The sequence below is a fragment of the Elephas maximus genome, chromosome 23 (assembly GCF_024166365.1).
Source record: "Elephas maximus indicus isolate mEleMax1 chromosome 23, mEleMax1 primary haplotype, whole genome shotgun sequence".
Classification (NCBI taxonomy): Eukaryota; Metazoa; Chordata; class Mammalia; order Proboscidea; family Elephantidae; genus Elephas; species Elephas maximus.
Window position 1 is genome coordinate 28,873,212 of NC_064841.1, and position 23,782 is coordinate 28,896,993.

Consider the following 23,782-nt stretch of genomic DNA (forward strand, 5'->3'; position numbering starts at 1 on the left):
GAGTAAGTGGGTTTGTTTTTGCTGCTCCAATACATCAGCTCTGCTTGAGTTTATAACACAAAAAAAGTTTGAGAGTTTGAGAAGTTAGCTTGAGAATATTTTACAGGTGTTAAGCAAGTATTTGTATTTAAAGGCTTGGTTTAAAGGAGGTTAAAGTAAATGTGACTAGTTTTTCTGACATGACAGACCTATGCCAGAATAATTGAATAATTGACATAAGGAAAATGAGGTATTGTTTATCTTCATTTTCTTCCTCACAAGGAAATATTTGTTTTCTCATATTGAAGATCTCTTTTGTCTATAGCTTTAATTATCTGTTGCCCTGGGTGGCCCTGCTAGTCTTGAAATCTGTGACCCAATCCAGTTTTTTCTAATCCATCTTAATATTGGCACTCAACCAAACTAACATTTATTTGTCTTTATTGAATAAAACAAGGCTATCCTTTTTTTTTTTATCCTTTAAGTAAAGAGCTCTGATGGCACAACGGTTAAGCGCTCAGCTGCAAAACAAAAGGTTGGTGATTCGAACCCACCAGGGGCACCGTGGGAGAAAGGCCTGGTAATCTGCTCCTGTAAAGATTAACCCTTTACTGTTGAGTCAAGTCAGCTCCAACTCATAGAGATCCAACTCATAGAGATCCTATAGGGCAGAGTAAAACTGCACCCAAGGGTCTCGAAGGCTGTAGTCTTTACGGAAGCAGATCGCTACATCTTTCTCCTGGCTGGTACCTTTCATTACCAGCCAAGCACTTAACTGCTTCATCACCAGGGCTCCTTTCCATAAAGATTAAAAAAAAAAAAAAGACTACAGCCTAGAAAACCCTATTGGGAAGTTCTGCTCTGTCGCATGGGGTCACTATGAGTCAAAATCAACTTGATGGTACCTAACAACAACAATCCCTTTACGTAGAATTTAAGTCTACCCTGCTGGCTAAGTGAAACAGTTTTTTTTAATGTTAACTAATATGCTACAAAGCACAATCCAAAGAAAAAAAAAACCATTGCCATCAAGTGGATTCCAACTCATAGTGACCCTATAGAACAGAGTAGAACTATCCCATAGAGTTTCCAAGGAGCACCTGGTGGATTCGAACTGCTGATCTTTTGGTTAGCAGCCATAGCTCATAACCACTATGCCACCAGTGTTTACAAAGCACAATAGGGAGATGTAAAAATGAATAAAAGAATACAGTTGCCCTCAAAGGGAGAGGCAGGTATTCCTTCCACCTCACTGCAAGAAACATCTGGATGGATACTGAGGACCTGGAGCAAGAATGTCCAGAGGCAATCAATAAGGTTGTGGGGAGATGGGGAGATAGGTCCAGTTACTGAATATCCGTATGTGAAATAGCAAACTTGAGAGTGGTGGGTGAGGGTGGGAATCAACTTCCGCTTACGGGGTAGTTGAAGGATGAATGAATTACACTCATTCTAAAAAGATTTCGTCCAGTAGCTCTCAATCCTTACTGTAATAGAATTGCCTGGGAGAGCTTTATATATATGTATGTGTATATTTTTATATATATATACACACACACACCACTTATGGGGAAGTTTGCTCATGCAATTTATTTTAAAATGGATCAAAAAATAAGATGGGTTAATTGGTGAATAGAGAGTTATGGAGGGAAATCCTAATGTCTGGTTCCTACTTCCAGAAATTGCGATTGAATTGGTTTGGTTTGGGGCCTGGGCATTAGGCTTTATTTTTGTTTTGACATCAGAATTTTTAGAAAGCTTCCAAACTGAATCTAATGTGCAAGCAGGATTGAGAAACTCTGGTCTGGAGGTACAAGAGATACTAGTAGGTAGAAACTACAGTGTAGCCCCTTTGGGCTCATTGGTTGAGTCCATTCTCCTTTAAAACAAGCTAAACAGGGAAGGGAGAGTGTATTAGTTTCCCATGGCTGCTGTAACAAATCACTACAAACCTAGTGGCTTAAAAAATGTTTATTTTCTGTAGGCTAAAAGTCCAACATGGGCTTCCCTGGACTAAAATCAAGGTGTTGGCAGGACTGCATTTCTTTTTGGTGGCTCTATGGGAGAATCCATGGAGCCCTGGTGGTACAGTGGTCAAGTACTTAGCTGCTAACAAAAAGGCTGGCAATTGAACCCACCAGCTGCTCCATGGGAGAAAGATATGGCAGTCTACTTCCTTAAAGATTACAGCCTAGGAAACCCTAAGGGGCAGTTCTACTCTGTCCTATGGGGTCACTATGGGTGAGAATCCAGACAGCAACTGGTATTGGAAAATGCATTTTCTTACATTTTCTAGCATCTAGAGACTGTCCACATTCCCTGGGCATCTTCAGAGCCAGCAACATCATATCTCTCTAAAGCTTTCCCAAAGCCTCAACCCATTTTTCTGTAATCACATCCCTCTCTGACTCCCTTTCACTTTTAAGGGACTTTGCGATGACATTACAGGGTCGCTATGAGACGGAATTGACTTGAGGGCAGAGGGTTTTGTGATGGCATTGGGTCCACCTGCCTAATCCAGGATACTCTCCCTGTTTTAAGGTCAACTGATTAACAACCTTAATTCTATCTGCAACCTTAAATCCCCTTACCATGTAACCTAACATATTCACATGTTTCAGGAATTAGAATGTGGTCATCTTTGAGGTTCATTATTCTTTCTGTCACAGAAGAACTAACAATTTCTTAAACAAGACACACAAACTCAAAGGAAAAGATTGATAAATCTAACTGCATTAAGATTCAGGACTTTATTCATTAAAACTCAACCCCACTGCCATCAAGTCGATTCTGATTCATAGAGACCCTATAGGGTTTCCAAGACTGTAAATCTTTATGGAAGCAGATTGCCACATCTTTCTCCCACGGAGCCATTGGTGGTTTTGAACTGCTGACCTTTTGGTTAGTAGTCGACTGCTTTAACCACACAGCTGCCAGAGCTCCTTATTCATGAAACGACATCATAAAGAGAATAAAAAGATAAGTCATAAACTGAAAGAAGGTATTTGCAACACTTCCTATCCAAAACTCGTAAAGTACCCCTATAAATCAATAAGAAAAGATAAACATCCAAAGGAAAATGGGCAAAGCACTCGTATAGGAATTTCACCAGAGGACACACCCATGGACCATAAACGTATGAAAAGATATTCAGTCTCATTATTATAATAATGAGACAAATAACAGTTTTTAGAAATACCAGACTGGAAAAAATTTTAAAGTTGGGCAGTCCTATCTATTGCAAAGAGCCCTTGTAGCCCAGTGGTTAAGCATTCAGCTGCTAACCAGAAGTCTGTGGTTTGAACCCACCAGCTGGTCTATGGGGGAAAAGACCTGGCGATCTGCTCCTGTAAAAATTATAGCCTAGGAAATTCTACGGGACAGTTCTACAGTGTCATATAGGGTTGCTAGGAGTCAGAATTAACTTGACAGCACACAACAATAACAATATCTATTGCTAGTGTGAGTACAAGTTGGTATAACCACTTTGGAAAGCGGTATAGCATTACTTAATAAAGTCCCACACCCTGCAACCCAGCAATCCTGTCCTATAGAGAGAGCCTAGATAAAACTCTCGTATGTGTACACCAGGAAACAAGTACACAACTATGTAGAACAGAATTGTGCCTCACAGCAGAACTCTGGAAGCAACCCACACATCCATCGACAGTATAATGAATAAATAAATTCTGGTGTGTCCCTCCAAGGAAAATAAATGAATTGTGATTACTCACATCAAAGCAGAAAAATTCCAAAGACATAATATTGAACGAAAGAAGCAAATCTCAAAGGGTTAGCTATTATAGGATTTCACTTATATAAATTTTAAAAAACGATCAAAAGTAAACTGTCTTTTGTTTACGAAAGCATGCAGAGCATGGGGAATACAAAATTCAATACAAAGGGTCCTTCTTGGGGAGGGGAAGTGGATGGGAGGGCACAGAGGGCTTCTGGGTGGGTAATGTTCTGCTGCGCAGCCTGGGTGATAAGTACAGGGACATTCATTGTTCAGTTTATTGCTGCTTAAGTCGTACAGACGTGTTTTCACGTACTGTTTTGCATTTTGCTTTATTTCACATTATTTTTAAAGTTCCCTAATTACAAAATTAGAAAAGATCACTTACTAAAAATATTCATTTTTTAAATTATCAAGGGAAAGTCCTAATAAAAATAAGGAATTTCAGTTACCATAAAAAGTAATACATAAATGCAATATGTATTTGTTGTAAACAGTTCGAACTGTAAGGAAGTACCTAGAGTAAAAAGTAAAACTCCCCTTATTGGCCTCACTCTCTACCCCGGAAGGAACTCACCACTAGTAACAGTTCGATGTGTGTCCTTTGCTCTCTCCTCCTCTTCATATGTTACACGAAATGAAGTAATACTATGTCTGCTGCTCTGAACTTGTTTTCCTGAATAGAGGAAGTCTTAGCAATAAGAATAGAGGTGGCATGTACAATCATCAATATCTCATTTTCAGTATCTCACTTATTAAATTCATCTAAAATTTTCTCATCATTTTCTTCACATTCCTATTAAGTAGTAGCCAACTCACTTACGCATGTGGTTGAGGGTTAATGCCCTCTGTAACTCTTGATGGCCCCTGAGGCAAAAGAACCACACATTCTCTCACTAAGAATTCCAGCTCAGGCTGCCAGGAATGTATTTCTCCCTTTTGGAGTGTGGGGGCCCACTGTGGTGGAGGGAGGCTGGGGGCCCGTGTAAGAGCGTGTGTGTTGTGAGGAGGCTTTTCCGTCTGGCTCACATCCTGGTTACCCCGACAGTGAACACAGCAGCATCATCTCCCCAGCCCAGGCAGCCTGAGAGTAGGCTGCACCCAGGCCCGGGCAGCTCATGAAGCCCAATAGCAGTACTATGGGAATTGTGTTCCCTGCTTCCTTACAGCGCACACATCTGGGAGGGGGTGAGTAACTCACAGAGGAGGCTTCTTAGATACAAATGCTACATGTCTCCTATTGCCAGAGTCTCTGGTGGAGATACTATGGCATTAACAAGTGTCTGATAAGAATGCCAATAATTTTTATTTGTGGAGCAGTTTGTGGGGTCAGTAAATGCTTTCACACAATCTTACTTAATTCCCACAATAATCCTATAAGGTCACATTATTATCTCAATGTACAAAAGATGAAATTAAAGCTGAGAAAGTCCAATGATGCTCAGTAATGCTCGACCAACTCTCAAACCCAAAGATATGTCTGCAAATTTATATTCTGTAATCAAAATATAAGTTTATGTATTAAGGGTGATTTGTTGCTAATGAAACAAAGTGTTTTAAAGGTTTTTACAGCACACCAATAGCACTCCCAAATGTCTGCTATGTGCTCAGTTCTGTCACCCAGGGCCAGCACAGGCACCATTTACCTCCGTAGTCATCATTGATTTATATATTAACTATGACAATGTTGTGACAAATGACAGTACAGGCAGTCCCCAAGTAACGAACAAGATCCATTCCTAAGTGTGTCTTTAAGTCAAATTTGTAGGTAGGTAGGAACAGGTGCGAACAGTTCTCATTTAGCTTTACTTTAGTGCAAGAAAAGACTCGAAGTCTTTTCAATGATTTAAAATCTGCGTATGCAGAAAGCGAAGGTGAGTGTGATGGAGAATTTGTTGTAAGGATTGAACAGTTTCAAAGTGAGGGCAAATTTACATAACATTAAGTGGCAAGTGCGAGTTGTCCTTAAGTTGGATGTTTGTAACCCAGGGACTGACTGTATTCTCTTCTGGAAGGGGCTGCTTTTCCCAAGGCACAAAACCCCGCCATTTGGGCTCATGGCAGGGTTGCTACTGCCTTTCACCTCTGGCTGTCACTGTCACAGAGGGCATGTTCAACCTGACCCTTCTGCTCCACGTCTTCAGAAACGGTGGAAGGTTGAACTAGGGCACGAGAAGCACTGAGAGTCACTTGGGCCCTTTCTGTGGTTCATAGGACACCTCAAGGATTCAGAAGAGCAAATCTGCAGTGATTAATGCAGAAACATCATGGCGATTTCTGAATACACAACAGAGGGCTGCAGAAAACACAGGCTGAACTAATTAAAATATGTGCCCTTCACGTATCAAAGTCAACATTCTCAGCTCACTGAATTTAAAAATAGAATGAAGGGAAGTTGATACAGAAGCTGTTGGCATGCCACACAAGTGAGGCAAGAGAATGGAAAACCCAAAGCCATACTTAAGATTAGACACTATTGTGAAGGTTCTCTTCAGTTTTGACATTCATAAGTACGTGACTATGGGTTAAAGTCTACAGAGAATCTAATTCTTTAGTCTAAAAGCAAAGCCATCTTCTGTTTTGAGCTAGTAAACTTTTTTTTAAAGTGCTTGGTGCATATATTGGAGCCCTGGTGGCACAGTGGTTAAGAGCTCAGCTGCAAACCAAAAGATTGGCAGTTCAAATCCACCAGCCACTCCTTGGAAACCTTATGGGGCAGTTCTCTGTAGGGTCACTCTGAGTTGGAATCATTCGATGGCAACAGGTTTAGTTTGGTTTGGTATGGGTTTGATGTATATATCAGTTAGACTCCTTTGAACTACAAGGTACAAACAATAAGGAAAATGTATTATCTCACATAGCAGATGGTAGGGAAATCCCAGGGTTTGTTAGTTCGGTGACTTAAAGACCCAGAGTCTTTCTCCTTTCCTCTCTGCCATCCTTGTACCATCCATTTGTTTGTACCCTAAAACCAAACCAAACCAAACCAAACCCAGTGCTGTCGAGTCGATTCCGACTCATAGCAACCCTATAGGACAGAGTAGAACTGCCCCAGAGTTTCCAGGGAGCGCCTGGTGGATTTGAACTGCCAACCTTTGGTTAGCAGCCCTAGCACTTAACCACTATGCCACCAGGGTTTCCCTTTTGTACCCTAGTGGTTGTAAAATGGCTGCAGCAACCCTGGGAATTCTGTGCTGACCCACCCCCTGAAGCCAAAATATCCATAGGCTGGAAGAAACAGCATTCCATCTTGTGTCCCTTTAAAAGAAGGAGAAAAACTTTCTCAGAAGCCCCCAATAGATTTTCAAGCCTCACCGGCTAGACTTAGGTCAAATGCCTATTTCTAAGCCAGTTACTGGCAAAAAGAGTGAAATTACTGTGGCCGTTTTAGACTAATCAAGATTCATCCCTGGATTAAGGAGGACTTCTTTTCCCTAAAACCCATCTTGTCTTGATAACCTGAACAAAATCAGGCTCTCGTTAGCAAGTAAGAATGGAGTGGGGAGGGCAACCAGCAGTGTCTGCAACAGTGGGAAGTTGCTTAGTTTCACTGTTTCTCCCTATAGGCTCTGCTAATATAAATGATCGAAGCATGCTGGGAAAGCGTGACAGTGAAATGGCTGTCATTGTACAGGACACGGAGACGGTTCCTTCTGTAATGGACGGAGAAGAGTACCAAGCTGGCCGGTTTGCCCAAGGACTTCGGCTGCAGTGCTTTAGGTCGGTCCTACAAAGCTGTCTCTCTTACACAGTAGTACATAATAGGCAGTGGATCCCAGCCCCAACCTCTTGCCCTTAGCACACATTTCATTTCCGGGTTCTTTTTTTGTCTAAAACAGCATTTCCCAGAATATAGAATGTATACTACCAGTAATATATGAAATTATGTGGTTCACAAACATTTTTTAATCATTTTTTTTTTTTTAATGTTATTTAAAAAAAAAAAAAAAGCATTTTAAATCCATTAATTGATTAGGACCAGGTCAGGACAAACTGTCCAGTGCCTATTTAAATTTTTTTTTAAGTGAGTCTTTTTTAAAATTAAAATAGCTGTAGTAACACGACAATATGATACAAATCATTAAAAGAGCATTCTGGTAGCTACTGGTGTAAAATTTATGCGTGGGAACCTGGTCCTCAGGTTTAAGGGGACTCCAGACATGGAATACACCTGATCTTCTGCAGAAGACGGGAGTTTTAAACAAATCTGTGGTCAAGCATAAGGAACATTGGGCTAGAGGCAAAGAGCCATGTAACCATAAATGAGTCTTTCATTCAATAAAGCTTTACTGAGAACTTTCTAGGGCTGGGCTGTAACTGCCCACCCCTGCACCCACAAGACCCATAGTCTATTCTCCATGGCACTGATCCTTCTAGAACCTAACTCAGATCATGCATGTCGCTCCTCTGCCTACTACCCTCCATGGCTTCTTACCTCACCTACAGTAGATCCTGGTCACCAACATAATGTCGCCTCCTCTCAATCTCCGCCCTCTTCTTACTGCAGACACACCATCTAAAGAACACCCTAGCCATTCTCTCGCCTTGCAGTAAGTCCACAGTTGTATGATTCCAAAACTATATTTGCCATGTTGTGATTTCAGTGTGGCCTCTACAGTGAGAGGCAGCCGGTCTCTTACATAGCGTTAGTTAAGGCGGTGCTTTAAGCTATTTGAGGGAAGGCACTGCACAAAAATGTATAGCAGTGCTGTCATGCTTCTTGTGTTAATGCCCAAATTTGGAAACTGGCTCACTTGTGGAGAGACACGTAATGGACGCTTCAGTCCCTGCAAAGGCAGGCGTCCATCTTCTTCATACCAAACAGTTCCCACGGGGGACTTTAGAGAACCAAGATATGGGGGGTGGAGGGGGAGTACTTTAAAGAACCAAGATAAGCTTCCCATTCAGACGGTTCGTTCTGTCCTCAGCTTGCTCAAGGAGCTCTGCAAAGCCAGCCCTCGGTATCTACTGTCTGTACCTTCTAACAACTTATTGCTGTATTTACTGCCTCTAGTACACATTGTTTTGCCAATAATATCTCCAAAACACTGATATGTCAATTAAATTCTAATGTTAATTTGTTTTGTTTAACAGGGGAGAATTTAAAATTAGCATCCTGCTAATTAATCCATAGGGAAACCCTAGTGGCGTAGTGGTTAAGTGCTACGGCTGCTAACCAAAGGGTTGGCAGTTCAAATCCTCCAGGAGCTCCTTGGAAACTCTATGCGGCAGTTCTACTCTGTCTTATAGGGTCGCCATGAGTCGGGGACTCGACGGCACTGGGTTGCGTACTGCAGCATGTAGAAGGAAAACAAATTCGCTTGTAAACTGGAAATATGTGTCCTATTTTTTCCATTTCATGAGAACTTAGATACTCCCTTTAAAGTGCTGGGATTCTTTATAACTTTTTAAATGTGTAATAATTACAGGGTTCTGATTACAAAATATTATATTTGTATTGTAGAAAAATTGAGCAATTCCAAAAAGCAATAAAACAAAATATTATATTTGTATTGTAGAAAATTTGACAAATTCCAAAAAGCAATAAGAAAATTAAATTCATCTGTAATCCAACCACCCAGTGCTAACAATTTTAACGTTCAATATATATTATTCCACTTTTTTTCTGTACATACTTAACATTAATATACTATGTATTTTTTTAAATTAGGATCTACAGTTCTCCAGTGTTCTTTATTATTTAAATAATGTTACACACATTTTCCAATGTCATTAAGTGTTCTTAATAGTTGTATTGCATTCTATCATATGGATATACCATAATTCATTTAGTCTATACCTCATTGTTGGGCAGCTTTTTTCGCTGATATTAAAAAAATGAGTAGGTAGCATTTTGTTCACCTCCTTAGGCTAAACCCTAACTCTGTAGTTTCTAGTTAAAGGAGATGTGCGTCTTCCTTTGCCCGCTAATATTTTGCTGTGTCACTAGCCGTGTTTTTAGAGGGTTTATTCCTCCCATCTTTACTAATAATCAAATTCCATTATTTAAATAATCTTTGCTAATTTGTTGGATTTCAGATGGCATCTAATTAGCTTGCATAACTGAGGGTATTTTTCTAAAAATGGTTTGTTAGCGATGTATAATTGTTCTTTTCTAAATTGCCTAGCATATTCATATCCTTCGCCTATTCCATTGGAATACTTTTTTTTTAATGATTTATAAGTACTTTCAGTATATAAGATACTAATTCTTTTGTCATATTTGTTACAAATATGGTTAGTCAATTACCTTTAATCATATTTAGAGTATTTGGGGGAAGCTTTGAAATTTTTATGAATCAGATCTATCAGTTTTTTCTCTGTTTTTTTCTTCCTTTTTTGTATGCATGTAATAGCTTCCCCAGCCCAAAATCAAATATATATGTACATTTTCTTCTAATGATTGCTTGAGTTTACTTTTTACCTTTAACATTTACAATTTATTTTAATGTAAGAAGTGAGGTAAGAGCTCTAACTTTTTCTTTCCCAAATAACCAACTGATCCAGACTCTATGATGTATGAGACCCTCTGCCTATCCAATTTGCTACGCCCCTTTGTAATACACTGAATTCCCACGTATATTAGGACTAACTTCTAGCCCCTCTATTACGGTCCATTGAAAGTCTGTTTACTTGCATGCCAGTGTGATAGCGTTTTAGTTTTTGCAGCTATGCATGTTAATATTTGGGAGCCCTACTTCTTGCCATACTGCTCCCTCAAATCAGTCTTCTTTGGCAGAATAATCTTAGCTATTCTTAAATGTTCATTTTTCTATAAGAGCTTTAGAATTACTTAAATTCTCTCAAATCCTTATTAGTTTTTTTTTTATTGTGATTACCGTCGATTTATAGATTAGTATAAAAAAATTGACACCTATAATATTGAGTCATCCTGTGGAACAAGGTATGGGCTTCCATTTATTCAACTTTGTTTTATTGTTCAATAAAACGTTAAAGTTTTTTGTTCTTTAGTACATCATTAGAGGATTGTTTGTTTTTTTCCGTTTTTTATTAGTCCTATAGATTTCATGCTAAGTTTATTCTTTGGTGGTTTATTTTTCCTGGCAATTTTCAAACTGTCTTAAAGAGGTAGTTGTTCTTGAACAATTATTTTCACTTTGCCCTAATGGCAAACACAGATAATATATTAAAAAACACCGCAAAAACCTTGTGTCAATTTTAGCCTCTCTTTATTAGGAAATGTTCCCAAAGATAAATAGTGTGGCCTAGAACACAGCCATTTTCTCACTTAAAAAAAAAAAAGCGTCTTCAATCCATTTTCCATCTGGGCTATTTTTGCATAGAAATAGAGAGACACATTTCAATGTGAAATTAATTCTAAATAGAGACAGAATCAACCATCAGGGTACTGCACTGAATGTCACCACTATGTGCGGAACAGTTCATTAAGTCCTGGAAAATTATTCCAACTTTACAGATGTAGCCATCACTCAACAGAAACCATTATCCACACGGTAGAGCTCAGAATCGTTTAAAGTGATAGACACGAGGAACGCACAGGACAGAAACCATCTTCTGCGGTTTCCTTACTGTCCTACTTCCTGTAACAAACAATAAAGTGCTTTATGCACTTCAATATAAAATCAACCTCGTTTTCTCCCAAATCATATTTTCTCAAAGGAAAACCCAAAGCACTTTGTTTTGTGTTTGCCGTGCATTTTAATGTAAATTTCTTATAATTAAGATGCCAATGGGAGAAAATAATTTATTGCTAAATATTGTTTTCTTTAAAAACTTCTCCTATAAACAAGCCCTTAACTAATAACTTGGTGGACACGTTGCCTCTCCTTTTGTTCTAATTTAAAACCAAAGTCGCAGAAATACTCTTTTTGCTCAATTTTCAGGGGGTTAGACCTGACCCAAATCAAAGTTATTTTTACATTTGACTTATTGCCGTCACTTACACTGTCCTTCACATCTGGTATAGGGAAATTTTGCTCTGGATCTCAGCGAGTAGCCAGCCTCTCTGCCTGCATGCAACATCCCTGAATCTCTCTCTGTTTGAAAGCTATTTCTATGTAATCAGGAGGCATTGTTTTAAATAAGATTTTGAGTTTATAAGACTCAATTCTAATGTGGTCGTAGAGCCAGATCCATTTATTTTAAACAGCTTTTACATAATGAAAAAAAAGTACAGATTTAAACTAAAATGAGATGTCCATTTTTCCCTGTAAAATTGGCTGAGCTTTTTCTGGAGTTGATCATACTGGAGATGACTGAGGAGAACATATGCATTGGTACAGCCTTTCTTGGAGATAAGTTTGGCACGTTCTTTGAACCAGGAATTTTAATTCTAAAATTTGTTCTAATGAAATAATCATAAAAATTTACAAAATATTGTATGTAAATAAATGTTTATTATATCACTATTCCTAATCATGAGAATTGGAAACCACCCCAAGTCCATAATAAAATAATTGGTTATTTAAACATAATAAAATAATTTGTTAAATTTCACGTTATGGAAAACTCTGCAGCCATTAAAAATAATGATGTAAATCTATGTTTATTTAAATAGAAAGAGGGCAACAGTATAACAACTTCCACACTGTTAAAGCAAATGGTCAATTCTCCTTCCTCATTCTACCCAATCTGTCAAGTTCAAATTTGATACGGTTCACTTCGATATACTTCTCCATGTGTTCCAGGACATCACAACTTCTGGTTTTCTCCAGCCTCACAGTTTTTCCTCCTCAATCTTTTTAATGATTCCTGCTTCTCTCACCTACTGTTGGTCCTCTTCTCTGCCTATACTCACTCCTTCAGCGAACATATGGGCTTTATATGTGAAGGCCCCATGCATCTGAGGGCAATTCTCAGTTTATATCTCCAGGCAAGTCTTCTCTCCCAAACACCGGATTCATTTATTCAACTGCCTACTCAACTTTGCCACTTGGACATTCAAAAGATACCTTACCCCGTTCAAAACTGAATTCCTGGTTTTTCCCCCACAAGTTGACTACCCATGGAATTCCCCTATGCAGTTAATGGAAACTACATTTTTCTAGTTGTACAAGCCAAAAACTTTTGAGTCATCCTTGATGCCTTACTTTTCTCATGCCCTAATAGGATCGCCATGAGTCAGAATCGACGCAACGGCAATGGGTTAGATCCAACCTATTGCTAAAACCTATAGGCTGTACCTTCATCTCCACTGCTACCACCCAGGTCCAAGCCACCATCACCTCTCACTTAGACAGCTGCAATACCTCCTCACTGGTCTTCCTACTTCAACCCTTGCCCCATACAGCCTGTTCTCCACGAGCAGCCACATTTTAACATGGAGGCCAGATTCTGTCATTCCTCTGCTCTAATGCCTACGGTGCACCCCTATCTTACTGAGTGTAAAAGCCAAAGTTCTTATAAGGTGTATTTTCCCATTGTTTTTCTCCCTGTAGCACAGGCCTTTTTGGTATTCCTTGAATGTACCAGGTGTATGTGAAAAAGGCTTTGGACTCAGTTTGAGTTTTAGCTCAATTACTAATGTGTCTCCAAAATTTAGTTTCCTGTCTACAGAATGGAAATCATATGTCCCATCTACGTCACAGGATTAAAGTGGAAGTCCTTTTTAACCCTAAAGCCTTCTATAAATACAATGAGTTATTATCATTTTCCAATATGACCTCTCAAACTTGTCTTGCTTTGCTTGAATATTTTCTGTTATTTCTAGTCCCCTGTTTATATGTGATTAACTCAAACAACATCTAGTATGTGATTTCTTTTGTCAGGCACTCTGGAGATATGAGAGTAACCAGGACATGGTCTCTTAAATTTACATTCTAGAAGTGGGAGACAAACCTGTTAAAAACAAAAAGGTTATAAAATATTGCACTGATAAAAGCATAATCCTGGTAGGTTTGAACATTCTTCCTTTTGGGAAAAAAGGAAGAATGTTCAAACCTACCAGGATTGACGAGGAGAAATGGGAGAGCCAAAAAAGGTTTTATAAAGGTGACCTTGTACTGAATCTTAAAAGATGGTAGGTGGAGTTAGGCAAATAGGTGGTAGAAGTAAAAGCCTTCTCTGACTAGCCTTGCTGTGTATTCTTAAAGCACACCCTGCATTTATCATAATTTTAATTCATTCATTATTTGATGCATATTATTGATTCATATGATTTGTTCAATCATTATTTATTCAATGTTGGTGTCACCCACCAAATTTAACTCTAGCCAGAGAGGCTCCGTGTGTTTATTTATTTCTCTATCCTGAAGTTCAGCATAGTGCTTGCCCCAAAGCAAAGAAAGAAGGGAAGGAGGGAGGGAGGGAGGAAGGACCATGTCATGGTTAAGAGCACAGGTTTGGGAGACAGATCATCCTGGTTGGAGTCCCAGCTCTACCCCTTACCAGGTGCATGACCTTCATCTAGTTACTTAACCTCTCTGGGCCTTCGTTCCCTTATCTATAAAGTGAATATAATAGTTGCTTCTTTATGGTGTTCTTTAGGACTTAGTGAGACAATCTTTGCAAAGGGCTTAGCACATTGGCTGGTAACATGTTTTGAACGCCAATTTTATTCTCCAAGGCTTTGAACACCTTAGGCCAAATTTAAAGGACACTGTTAGAACAAAATTAGGCCTTTCTTTCCAGTAGTTAAAACATTCAAGCATCATAGCAATATATGTATCAATAAAGAAAAATTGACTTCTATGGTTGAGTGCCTGAATTATGTTACCCTTAGAAATGATACCTTCAGCAAACTGCTTTTTCTCAGTTACTCAATTTGGAAGGCATTTGTATTTCAGGGTTGTCCTTGGCTATCTTTCTGATTTGAGTGAGGACATTCAGGACCCAGTGAGTGACAAATTCTTCAAGGAGGTTTGGGTTTCAATAGCAGCTCGAAATGCTACAATTTACGATAAGGTGAGTTTCATGTTTCTTTTCCCCCATTTTTCTGTTGAATATCATCACAAAATCCATATCATTATTTCCACATTATACTGGTACAGCATTTGTTAACACTGAAAAATGAAAAGTCAAAAAGCGTTATGGGTTAGAAGGGGCTCTAGTAGCCTTCTAATATCTCATCTGTTGCAAGAATCCCATTGTACGCACCCCTAGCACATGGTTACCGCAGACTCTGAACATGTCTAATGATGAAGGGAAGAAAGGCAGGTAGAATTGATAAGTGAGTGAGACCTGGATTCACATCTTGCTCATCTAGTTGTTGGTGATGTATCTGTGTGCACAGTGACTTGACATTCTGACCCTTCTTTTTCTCACCTCTAAAATGGGAGGAATATTCACTAGAGTGGTCATGATGATAAAGAATAGTCCATACAATGTATTTAGCCCATAGTGTGAAATAAGTGGTATCCATCTTTATTAATCTTATTAATAATGAGACACTTCCTTTGTTGGGCAGCTGTAATGTTAAAACAGTGTTTTAAAACTAGCTCTATTTGTTATGGAGGCCAAGTACATATCTCCTGGTAAGTTTTATCCATTGGTTATTATTTTTTTTTAAATGTGAAAGAATTGAGTTGTCCAACTGTGGAACAGGTTATCTTATGAAGTAATCAGCTTTCCTTCATGGAAAATATTCAAGTTGAGATTCCTTGAGCATCTATCAGAAATTGGGTAAGAGTATGTTCTACTTTATGACCTTCCAGGGTCCCTTCCAGTATGGAGACATCATCATTCTTAGTGAACCATGACAACTCTCTCCATAGGCTTATTTAAGGCCATGATCAAATAGGTCATGAGTAAGGAGACTTTTTAAATGTAATTTTATAAATGCAGTATACAGTCTTGATTAAGTCCTCAACTGGGTGAGAGACAGCTATAAAAAGACATTTTGGGGATAGTATGGTAAGTCTAAGGAGCCCTGGTAGTGCAGTGGTTAAGCTCTCTGCTGCTAACAGAAAGGTTTGCAGTTCAAACCCACCAGCCACTCTGTAGGAGAAAGATGTGGCAGTCTGCTTCCATAAAGATTACAGCCTTTGAAGCCCTGTGGTACAGTTCTACTCTGTCACATAAGGTCACTATGAGTTGGAATGGACTCAACAGCAACGAGTTTGGTTTTAGTATAATAAATTTGAATATGGGCATCATCTTAAATGAGATTATAAAACTAATTTTCTTAGGTGTGATCATGGGCATGTGGTTATGTAAAATACAATCTTACCCTTAGACCAGAACCTCCAGTGAGATTCAGGGTGATTGTTATCCACAAAATTAACCTTAATGGTAGAGTAACAACAGTGAGATTCCTTGCCACTAGTTGACTCTGTCCTGGGGTTAACCACTTGTTTAGATCAGATATAAGGGTTTAATTACGATTTTTTTTTTAATGAACCAAATCTAGCAGTGTCTTTGTAGTAGGAAGAGAAGAAACTCTTAAATCAGATCTTTGTCTGTTGGAATATTTCCTGTAAGGGGATGTACTTCTAAACTTAACACTCAATTTTGCAATTGTGTTTTAATCAGGTGTTCCGGTGCCTTCCCAATGATGAAGTACACAATTTAATTCAACTGCGAGACTTTATAACCAAACCCATATTAGCAAAAGAAGATCCCATTAGAGCTGAGGAAGAACTGAAAAAGATTCATGGGTTCTTGGTGCAATTCCCCTTTTACTTCTTGTCTGAAGAAAGCCTACTGCCTTCTGTTGGAACCAAAGAAGCCATGGTGCCTATGGAGGTTTGGACTTAAGAGAAATCTGGAGTTGTACTCTTTTGCAGACCAAGGACTTTCACTCTGAAGACCACACTGCATGCAGTGACTTTCTGGAGACCTCACAACCAAAGCCTGTCCTGGCACACGTCTCCAACCCATTAACCCACTGGGACAGTATCAAGGACTGACATGGAATGGCCTGGAAAGAATGCAGCTATACTGTAGGGACACTGAACCTGAGCAGAGCTTTATAATTCCTCCAGCCTCTACTTGTGAAAAAGGGACTGTGTTCTTGTTGGTAGGCATGTGTGACGACATCCCATGACGTACACCAAAATGCATTTCCTTTGCTAACGAGAATTTACCTGTTGCCAAAAGTTGTCTGAACCTCCTCGTTCTTCATGACCCTCATTTATGCAGCGAAGTCTCCTGGGTCTGCCCTGGTCTTGTACTCCCTGCAAGCACTGTTTGAGATATTGTTTACTGCCAGAAGATGTTGTGATGCTCCTTCTAGGGTGCTTGAGATCCCTGTCTATCTGACCCTGGGATAGTAGTGCTTCCCCAAGAAGGACATGGTCGTTATTCCTTTTTAGTGACTAAAAGGACAGGACAGACTTCAGTCTACACAGCAGCCCATGCTAGGCACTTCCGATAACATTGAATTGTATGTATTTTGACACCAGGGGGCAACAGGAAGGAATTAAATTCACTTATTGAAGCAGAGATTTCACTTTGCCCCCCAAGCCACTGACAAGATGTGTCTTTGTGATAGGGCACACCTAATGAAATGGGGAAACGTGCAGTGTATTTGATCACACAGCAACCAGATAAAACTCAAAGATAGAGCACGCCTCCTTCAGAAACCTTCAAGGTGTCAGTGGGGATCTCATCCAGATGAGAAGATCCCTTATATGTGAAAAAAAAAAAAAGTAGGCCTGTAAAATTTCCTGTCATCTTTAGCTGGGCGATCAATTGAAATTTAAGTTTCTACATTTCAAAATCAAACTAATGAACTCAATTTGTCTTTCCAGAAAATCAGAGGCTGTGTAACTCGTACGAAGTTCATAAGTACGAGTCTAACCTTGTTTGACATCCAGCTCTTGAGCTACATTATCTCCTTTAAGGAAAATTAATTGATTGCAAACTATGTGCTGCTTTGCTTACATTATTTAAATACACATTAACATTCCACAAGGACTTCCAAAGAAGTTTCAGATGCTTATTAACTCACATTGCCCTGGTCTGTGAATTGTTCTGGAATTTTCCTTTTTGGGTGTTGAGTATCCTTTGATATAACAAAGCTCTAAAAAAAAAAAAAAAACTAAAAGTAGTCATCTTAGAAGAGCTAATATGGATTCCCAAAAGGCCTATGCCTGTAAAACGTGGGCTAACTGCAATGACTGCAAATTTCTATGGGCTACCTGGACAGAATCTCATCTGCGTGGTTCTTCTGAGAAGCAAGGACCCAAACCCCTGTTTTCATGGAGCTAATAGTTCAGTCAAAAGGTTAAACAGAAGGGCAAGGTCAGTGATATGGGTTAGTAGAAGAAAGAGACAGTATCACAACCAGGGGAGGGTTTCACAGCCAGATACCGTTTCACGAATGAGGCGGGACAATGTAACCCACAATGGAAATGAAGATACTTTTATGAATAAATAACTTATATGGCTGAAAATGGTAAAAACAACTTCATTCTATAGCAGCTGTAAATAAAACATTTGCTCTTTATAAAAGAAGTTTAGATTGGCATGGAAAGTATTGAGTGTATATGGAATGCCTACAGATTTCTCATATTTTATTTTGAAATATATTTTAAGGCATATAGCAGTCAACAAACTGACCTTTGATTTTGTGCAGGATGTTCACATACAATCCTGAAAACTAAAAGCCAGAAACAGCTTTTCCAGGCACTTATTCCAACCTCCTCCCCATTTTACAGATGAGAAAACTGAGGTATGAATTGATTGAAAAACTCGCTTAAATCCATCCGATTTATAGATGGTGGAACTGAGACTAGTGAAATTTCTGCAGTCCGTTATTGACTTCTCCTTTCACTTTATCACTGCTCAAAAATGAGAGACTGTAAATAGATTTCAGACAGCGTTTCTCTAAACTATTTTGAACCCTGTGATATTATATATTTTAGTGTTTATTGGTCTTTCTCAACCTACTAGAGCGCAAGGGGGCAAGGACTCCATGTATTTTGTTCATAGTGTACCCCCAAACCTGAAATAGTGCCTGGCACATAGTAGGTGCCTAATAAATGTTTGTGGAATGAGTCACTGAGGTGGAGGAGAGAGCTAGTGCAATGAAAAACATACTGAGTCTCAAGAAATCTTACTGCTGGTTTCTGTGACAAATTTTTTCTACTGCATCTTCTCAAAGCTAAGATGCTCATCTGCAAAGATGAGTGGCTACAAGATTTACTTGGAGGGATTTTATGGAAAATTCAGGGCACTAATTGCCTCTTTTGCAGTAGCAGTTTACATAGTATTCTGTAAAATTCACATGGACTGTGGACACAAGATGCACTGTCTGACCTACTTACCCATTCTTCTCTGACATCATTACTACCTAGTAGAAGTTAAAAAATTTTACCTGTAACATTGAGATGTCTGATATGAACTTTAAAATGCAAATAACTCAAAGCTTTGAAAAAGCTATTATGAAGCTGTTCAACATTTCAAGTGGACGATAATCTTTCGAAATGCCTATAAATACAAAAAACAAAAGCAAACCTGTTACCATTCAGTCAGTGTGACTCATACCGACCCTATAGGACAGAGTAGAACTGCCCCAGAGGGTTTCCAAGGCTATAATTTTTATGGAAGCAGACTGCCACATCTTTCTCCCACAGGGCAGTTGGTGGATTTGAAATGCCAATCTTTTGGTTAGCAGCCGAGCACTTATCCAATGTGCCACCAGGGCACCTTTGCCCATAAATTCTATACATGAAACCTTGATAATCTCTAATAATTTTTGTTTTTGAGAAGAAAAAAATTCTATTATTGCCATATTTTTATGCAAATGACACACACCTATGTTTGCTAACTGCACCTTCCCCCGTGAGATATTTTCATAAGTGCCACTATGCCAATTTTTTTTACATGTTGCTATAAAAAAATTAGCATAGCGTGCTTATGAAAATACCTTGCAGGGGGAGGAGGGTTGGCAAACAAGCATAGAAGGTGTGTGTTATTTGCGTGAAAATATGGTACTAGAAATGAAGGGTAGACTGTGACATATCAGTGGCACTTAGATTGGCCATGCTCAGTCACTGGAGGATGTACAGTGAGCCTGGTGAAGGTATTTGTTCTGTATCAAGTGTCCACCCTGTGACATATCCTTCAGTGGGATGTTCTTAGTTCTCAGAATCAATGCATCACAGAGAAGGGTGAAGAGCTGGTCATTATATAATTGTGTAGCATATTATGAAACAAAATATTGCCTTGATTTTAAAAGCACCTTTGGAAGAAATAACTAGTTTGTAGGTACTCAAAATATGGGCAGTTAATCGCTTCTGTAATATCTTGGGAAATTGTAATACATCATGAATTAACAGCCTCCCAGATGAAAACAGCAAGCCAAGAAGTCATTTTGAAGATGTAAGACCATAAGTAGATTAGAGTTTACATATATAGTAAACAACCTGCACCTCGTTCTGTTTCTCCTCAGCCCTTATTCCTCCAGCATCTGCCTACAACGAGAACACCATATTCTGTAACCATTATAGAGGACAAGAAGTTCCCCGGCAAAACCAAAATCAGACCCCTACAGTAAATCCTTAGTTTAACTCATATTTTTAAGTTACTGACAAAGTATTACTTTTCACCTTCTCCTAGCTGATGAGGCATTTGAGCACTTGCAGATGCTGGTCACCTTCTCCTCATCCCTCTCTACTCTCTCGTTTAAAATCAGTAAATGCGGAAGGATTCTAGGTATGCTTATGCAGTTTTACTTCCTTGGAAGATCCTCTGAGGCCAATTACTCCTGGCAGTATGGAGATTTTAAATGGGTTTTACCCAGGGCTGGGCCTTGAGAAATTCTTGAATCTAGAAATTCCCCGGAAAAGAAAATTCATCAGCCTCTATCAAAAAGTTGCGGGTGAATGGTCTGACTGAGACTAGAAGGACCCCGATGGTCATGGCCTCCAGACCTTTTGTTGGCCCAGGACAGGAACCATTCCCGAAGCCAACTCTTCACACATGGATTGGACTGGACGATGGGTTGGAGAGGGATCAGGTGGACACTTGAGACTATGTTGGCATCTCCTGCCTGGAGGGGAGATGAGAGGGTGGAGGGGGTTAGAAGCTGGTGAAGTGGACACGAAAAGAGAGAGTGGAGGGAGAGAGCGGGCTGTCTCACTGCGGGGGAGTAACTGGGAGTGTGTAGCAAGGTGTACATGGGTTTTTGTGTGAGAGACTGACTTGATTTGTAAACTTTCACTTAAAGCACAATAAAAATTATTTAAAAAAAAGTTGCAGGTGAACAATCAGTAGATTTGCATTATTTTTAAGGGGGACACATGTCATAGTGTGATTCCTAATACAGGAAACACTGGTGGCATAGTGGTTAAGAGCTACGGCTGCTAACCAAAAGGTTGGCAGTTTGAATCCACCAGGTGCTCCTTGGAAACTGTATGGGGCAGTTCCACTCTGTCCTATAGGGTGGCTATGAGTCTAAATTAACTCGACGGCAACAGGTTAATGGCAATGTAATTCACATGTGATCTAATACTTGAGTTTGGAAGGCTTTAACTTGAGGTTAAAAGGATTCATTGAAGGAACCAAAACTTTTACGGCTTAATTTTGTATAGATTGTCTTATTTAGCCTTTATATCATTTATGATTTATAACTTAAGAACAAAAAGTAGTCACAGGATAAGTGAAAATTTGTCACATTAGTCGTTTTAAACTTGCAAGTTTTAAAGTCAAGATTGGGATACCTGTCCAACCAAAATGCAGACTACTTCCTCTTTCTTATTTTCAAGCAGCTGTAATTCTTCACGTTATTCCAGATAAATGCACGTAAGCGAATGTCATTCTAGTTCTGCTTATTTGGTGCTAGGAAATATAACTTCATGCTCTCCTGTATTCCTCTTGGATTCCTTACAAAAAATGGTCTGGACCAAACGTACTGATACTCTCCTGAACCATTTTAAAGATTCATACAAAAGTATTGCATTTGGAGCACACACCTCTCTGGCACAAAAAACAAATACTCGGTAATGAACATCCATTCAGGATATCCAAATATTCTGGGGAGAATTCCAGCTCTTAGCCTCCCCTCCAGGGCAGGGGCTGGCAAACTAAGGCTGGGCCTCCTGTTTTTGTAAACAAAGTTTTATTGAAACACAGCCAGGCCCATTTGTTTACATGCTTTCAGGACCCTATGACCCACAAATCCTAAAATATTCACTATCTTTAAGCAAAAACTTGCCTATCCCTGCTCTAGAGATAGCAGAGAATACCCAGATAGAGATCTCAACCCAAAAGATTTTGGACAGTCTTAATCTACTTCGTAAACAGGGTTTTCAAGTCTCCCTATTCTAGAGGCTAAAAGAGAGCCCAGCACTCTACAGTGGATTTGTTCTAAGAACATAACCAAGTCCTTTCAGGAATGAGAATCACCTGGTTTGGGATTCTGGAAAGAGCTGTGGTCAGCTAAAGCAGACTTCTCCCCACTGAGTACTCATAAACAAGCATGGCTGGAAATGTTTCCAACTAAAGCGTTGAATGAATGAAGATGATAGACCTAAGTGTTGCACTCAGAATGAGAATCATGTCATCAGAAAACAGTTTCCCTGAGTTTTCCTTCTGTGAAGCATTGGAAGTGATATGTGTATCTACTTTTTCCTTTAATACCTGGTCCCTTAACTGAAATTTTTTTTTTGGGGGGGGGTAATGAAGGTATTCATTAATTAAACAATTAAAATTATGATATCCCCAGTGTCCCTCTATTCTCTCCCCCGGCCTTTTTTTAAATTTTGTTGTACTTTCTGTGGAAGTTTACAGTGCCAATTAGTTTCTCGTTCAAAATTTATACACAGATTATTTTGTGCCGTTGATTGCAACCCCACAATGTGTCAGCACTCTTCCCCTTTCCGCTTCGAGTTCCCCATGTGCATTTGTCCAGTTTTCCTGTTCCTTCCTGCTTTCTCATCTTGCCTTTGGTCAGGAGTTACCCATTTGGTCTCATGTACTCTAATGAACTAAGAAGCACATTCCTCATATGTGTTGCAGTTTGTTTTATAGGTCTGTCTAATCTTTGGCTGAATGGGCTTCAGAGTGGCTTCAATTCTGAGTTAGCAGGGTGTCTGGGTACCAGCAGTGTCCCTCTTTTAAAATAAGATTGCTGCTCCTGCTTGCTGAGGTTTTTAGAGCCAGTGTGCTCTATGTCTAAGATGTGGTTAGGTGCCGTTGAGTCAATTTTCAACTCATAGCAATCCCGTGTGACAGAGTAGAACTGCCCTATCTTTATGGAATCTTTATGGAAGCAAATCATCAGATCTTTCCTCCTCAGAGCCACTGGGGGGGTTCGAACTGCCAACCTTTTTGTTAGCAGCCAATTGCTGAACTGTTCTGCCACCAAGGCCCCTTGTGTCTGTGATAGAGACAGAAATTAGTTCCTCTGAAGCCCTACTCTGCACAAAAGTTGTGAGCCCGCGAAGGTCCGTTACAGGGCCACAGTGTTCCCTGCCCCTCCCCCCTTCTCCCTCAGCCCTCTCTCACCTATGAGGTGCGATGATGCAGTGAGAAGACAAATTGCTTTTAAAAGACCGGTGCGACATTCTATAGAGCACATAATGAGTAAGGCGCAGGTGCTGGGGGACGTGAATGAACGAGTCACACCAGGTTCCCCACCTTCATGGCACTTACATTTTAGTAGCTGCAGAGTACAAAGCTATTTCCTTTCTCAAAATAAGAAAATGCCTGAAATAAGAGGTCTTGGATGCCTATTTGAGAGTGAATTTTCTCAAGCTGGGAAGAAGGGCAAACTGGGGTACGATAAATGCTGTGTTCTGAGGGCACCAGAGTAGAAGCAGGAAACAACAGTACTACTGTTACCACCAGTAATTGTTGTTGTTGTTGGTAGCTGGCGCTGAGTCGATTCCAACTCATGGCAGCCCCATGTGTGCAGAAGAGAACTGCTCCATGGGGTTTCAAGGCTGGGACCTTTCAGAAGCAGATCTCCAGGCCTGTCTTCTGAGGCATCTTTGGGTGGGTTTGAACCGCCAACCTTTTGCAACACCCAGTAATATTTACTGACCAGTGGTTTTGTTGATCAGGGCTGCTTCTAAGCGTTCCTGTGTTTTAACCGATTCAATAGCTCTATAGCCAGTACTCTGCAGCTAGAGGATCAAACTCCAATGCTCTGGAGTGGCCATGGCCCTAAGACCTCCTTTCACCTCCTTTTCAAGCCCCTGA

The 23,782-nt window shown here is 39.7% G+C and overlaps 1 protein-coding gene across 4 annotated transcripts in view; it reads left to right on the plus strand.

Annotated features, from left to right (window-relative positions):
* PLD1 (phospholipase D1) overlaps window positions 1-20,849 on the plus strand; it is a 227,897-nt gene extending 207,048 nt beyond the window's left edge. For 3 of the 4 annotated variants that reach the window (XM_049867117.1, XM_049867115.1, XM_049867114.1), the window contains 3 exons: window positions 7,282-7,435; window positions 14,482-14,599; window positions 16,166-20,848. In XM_049867117.1, the coding sequence (XP_049723074.1) occupies window positions 7,282-7,435; window positions 14,482-14,599; window positions 16,166-16,390 (497 nt within the window). In that variant the 3' untranslated portion in view covers window positions 16,391-20,848. Of the gene's footprint in view, window positions 1-7,281; window positions 7,436-14,481; window positions 14,600-16,165 lie in introns of all 4 variants that reach the window. The other variant, XM_049867116.1, reaches the window with a different exon arrangement.
* The last annotated feature ends 2,933 nt before the right edge of the window (window positions 20,850-23,782 follow it).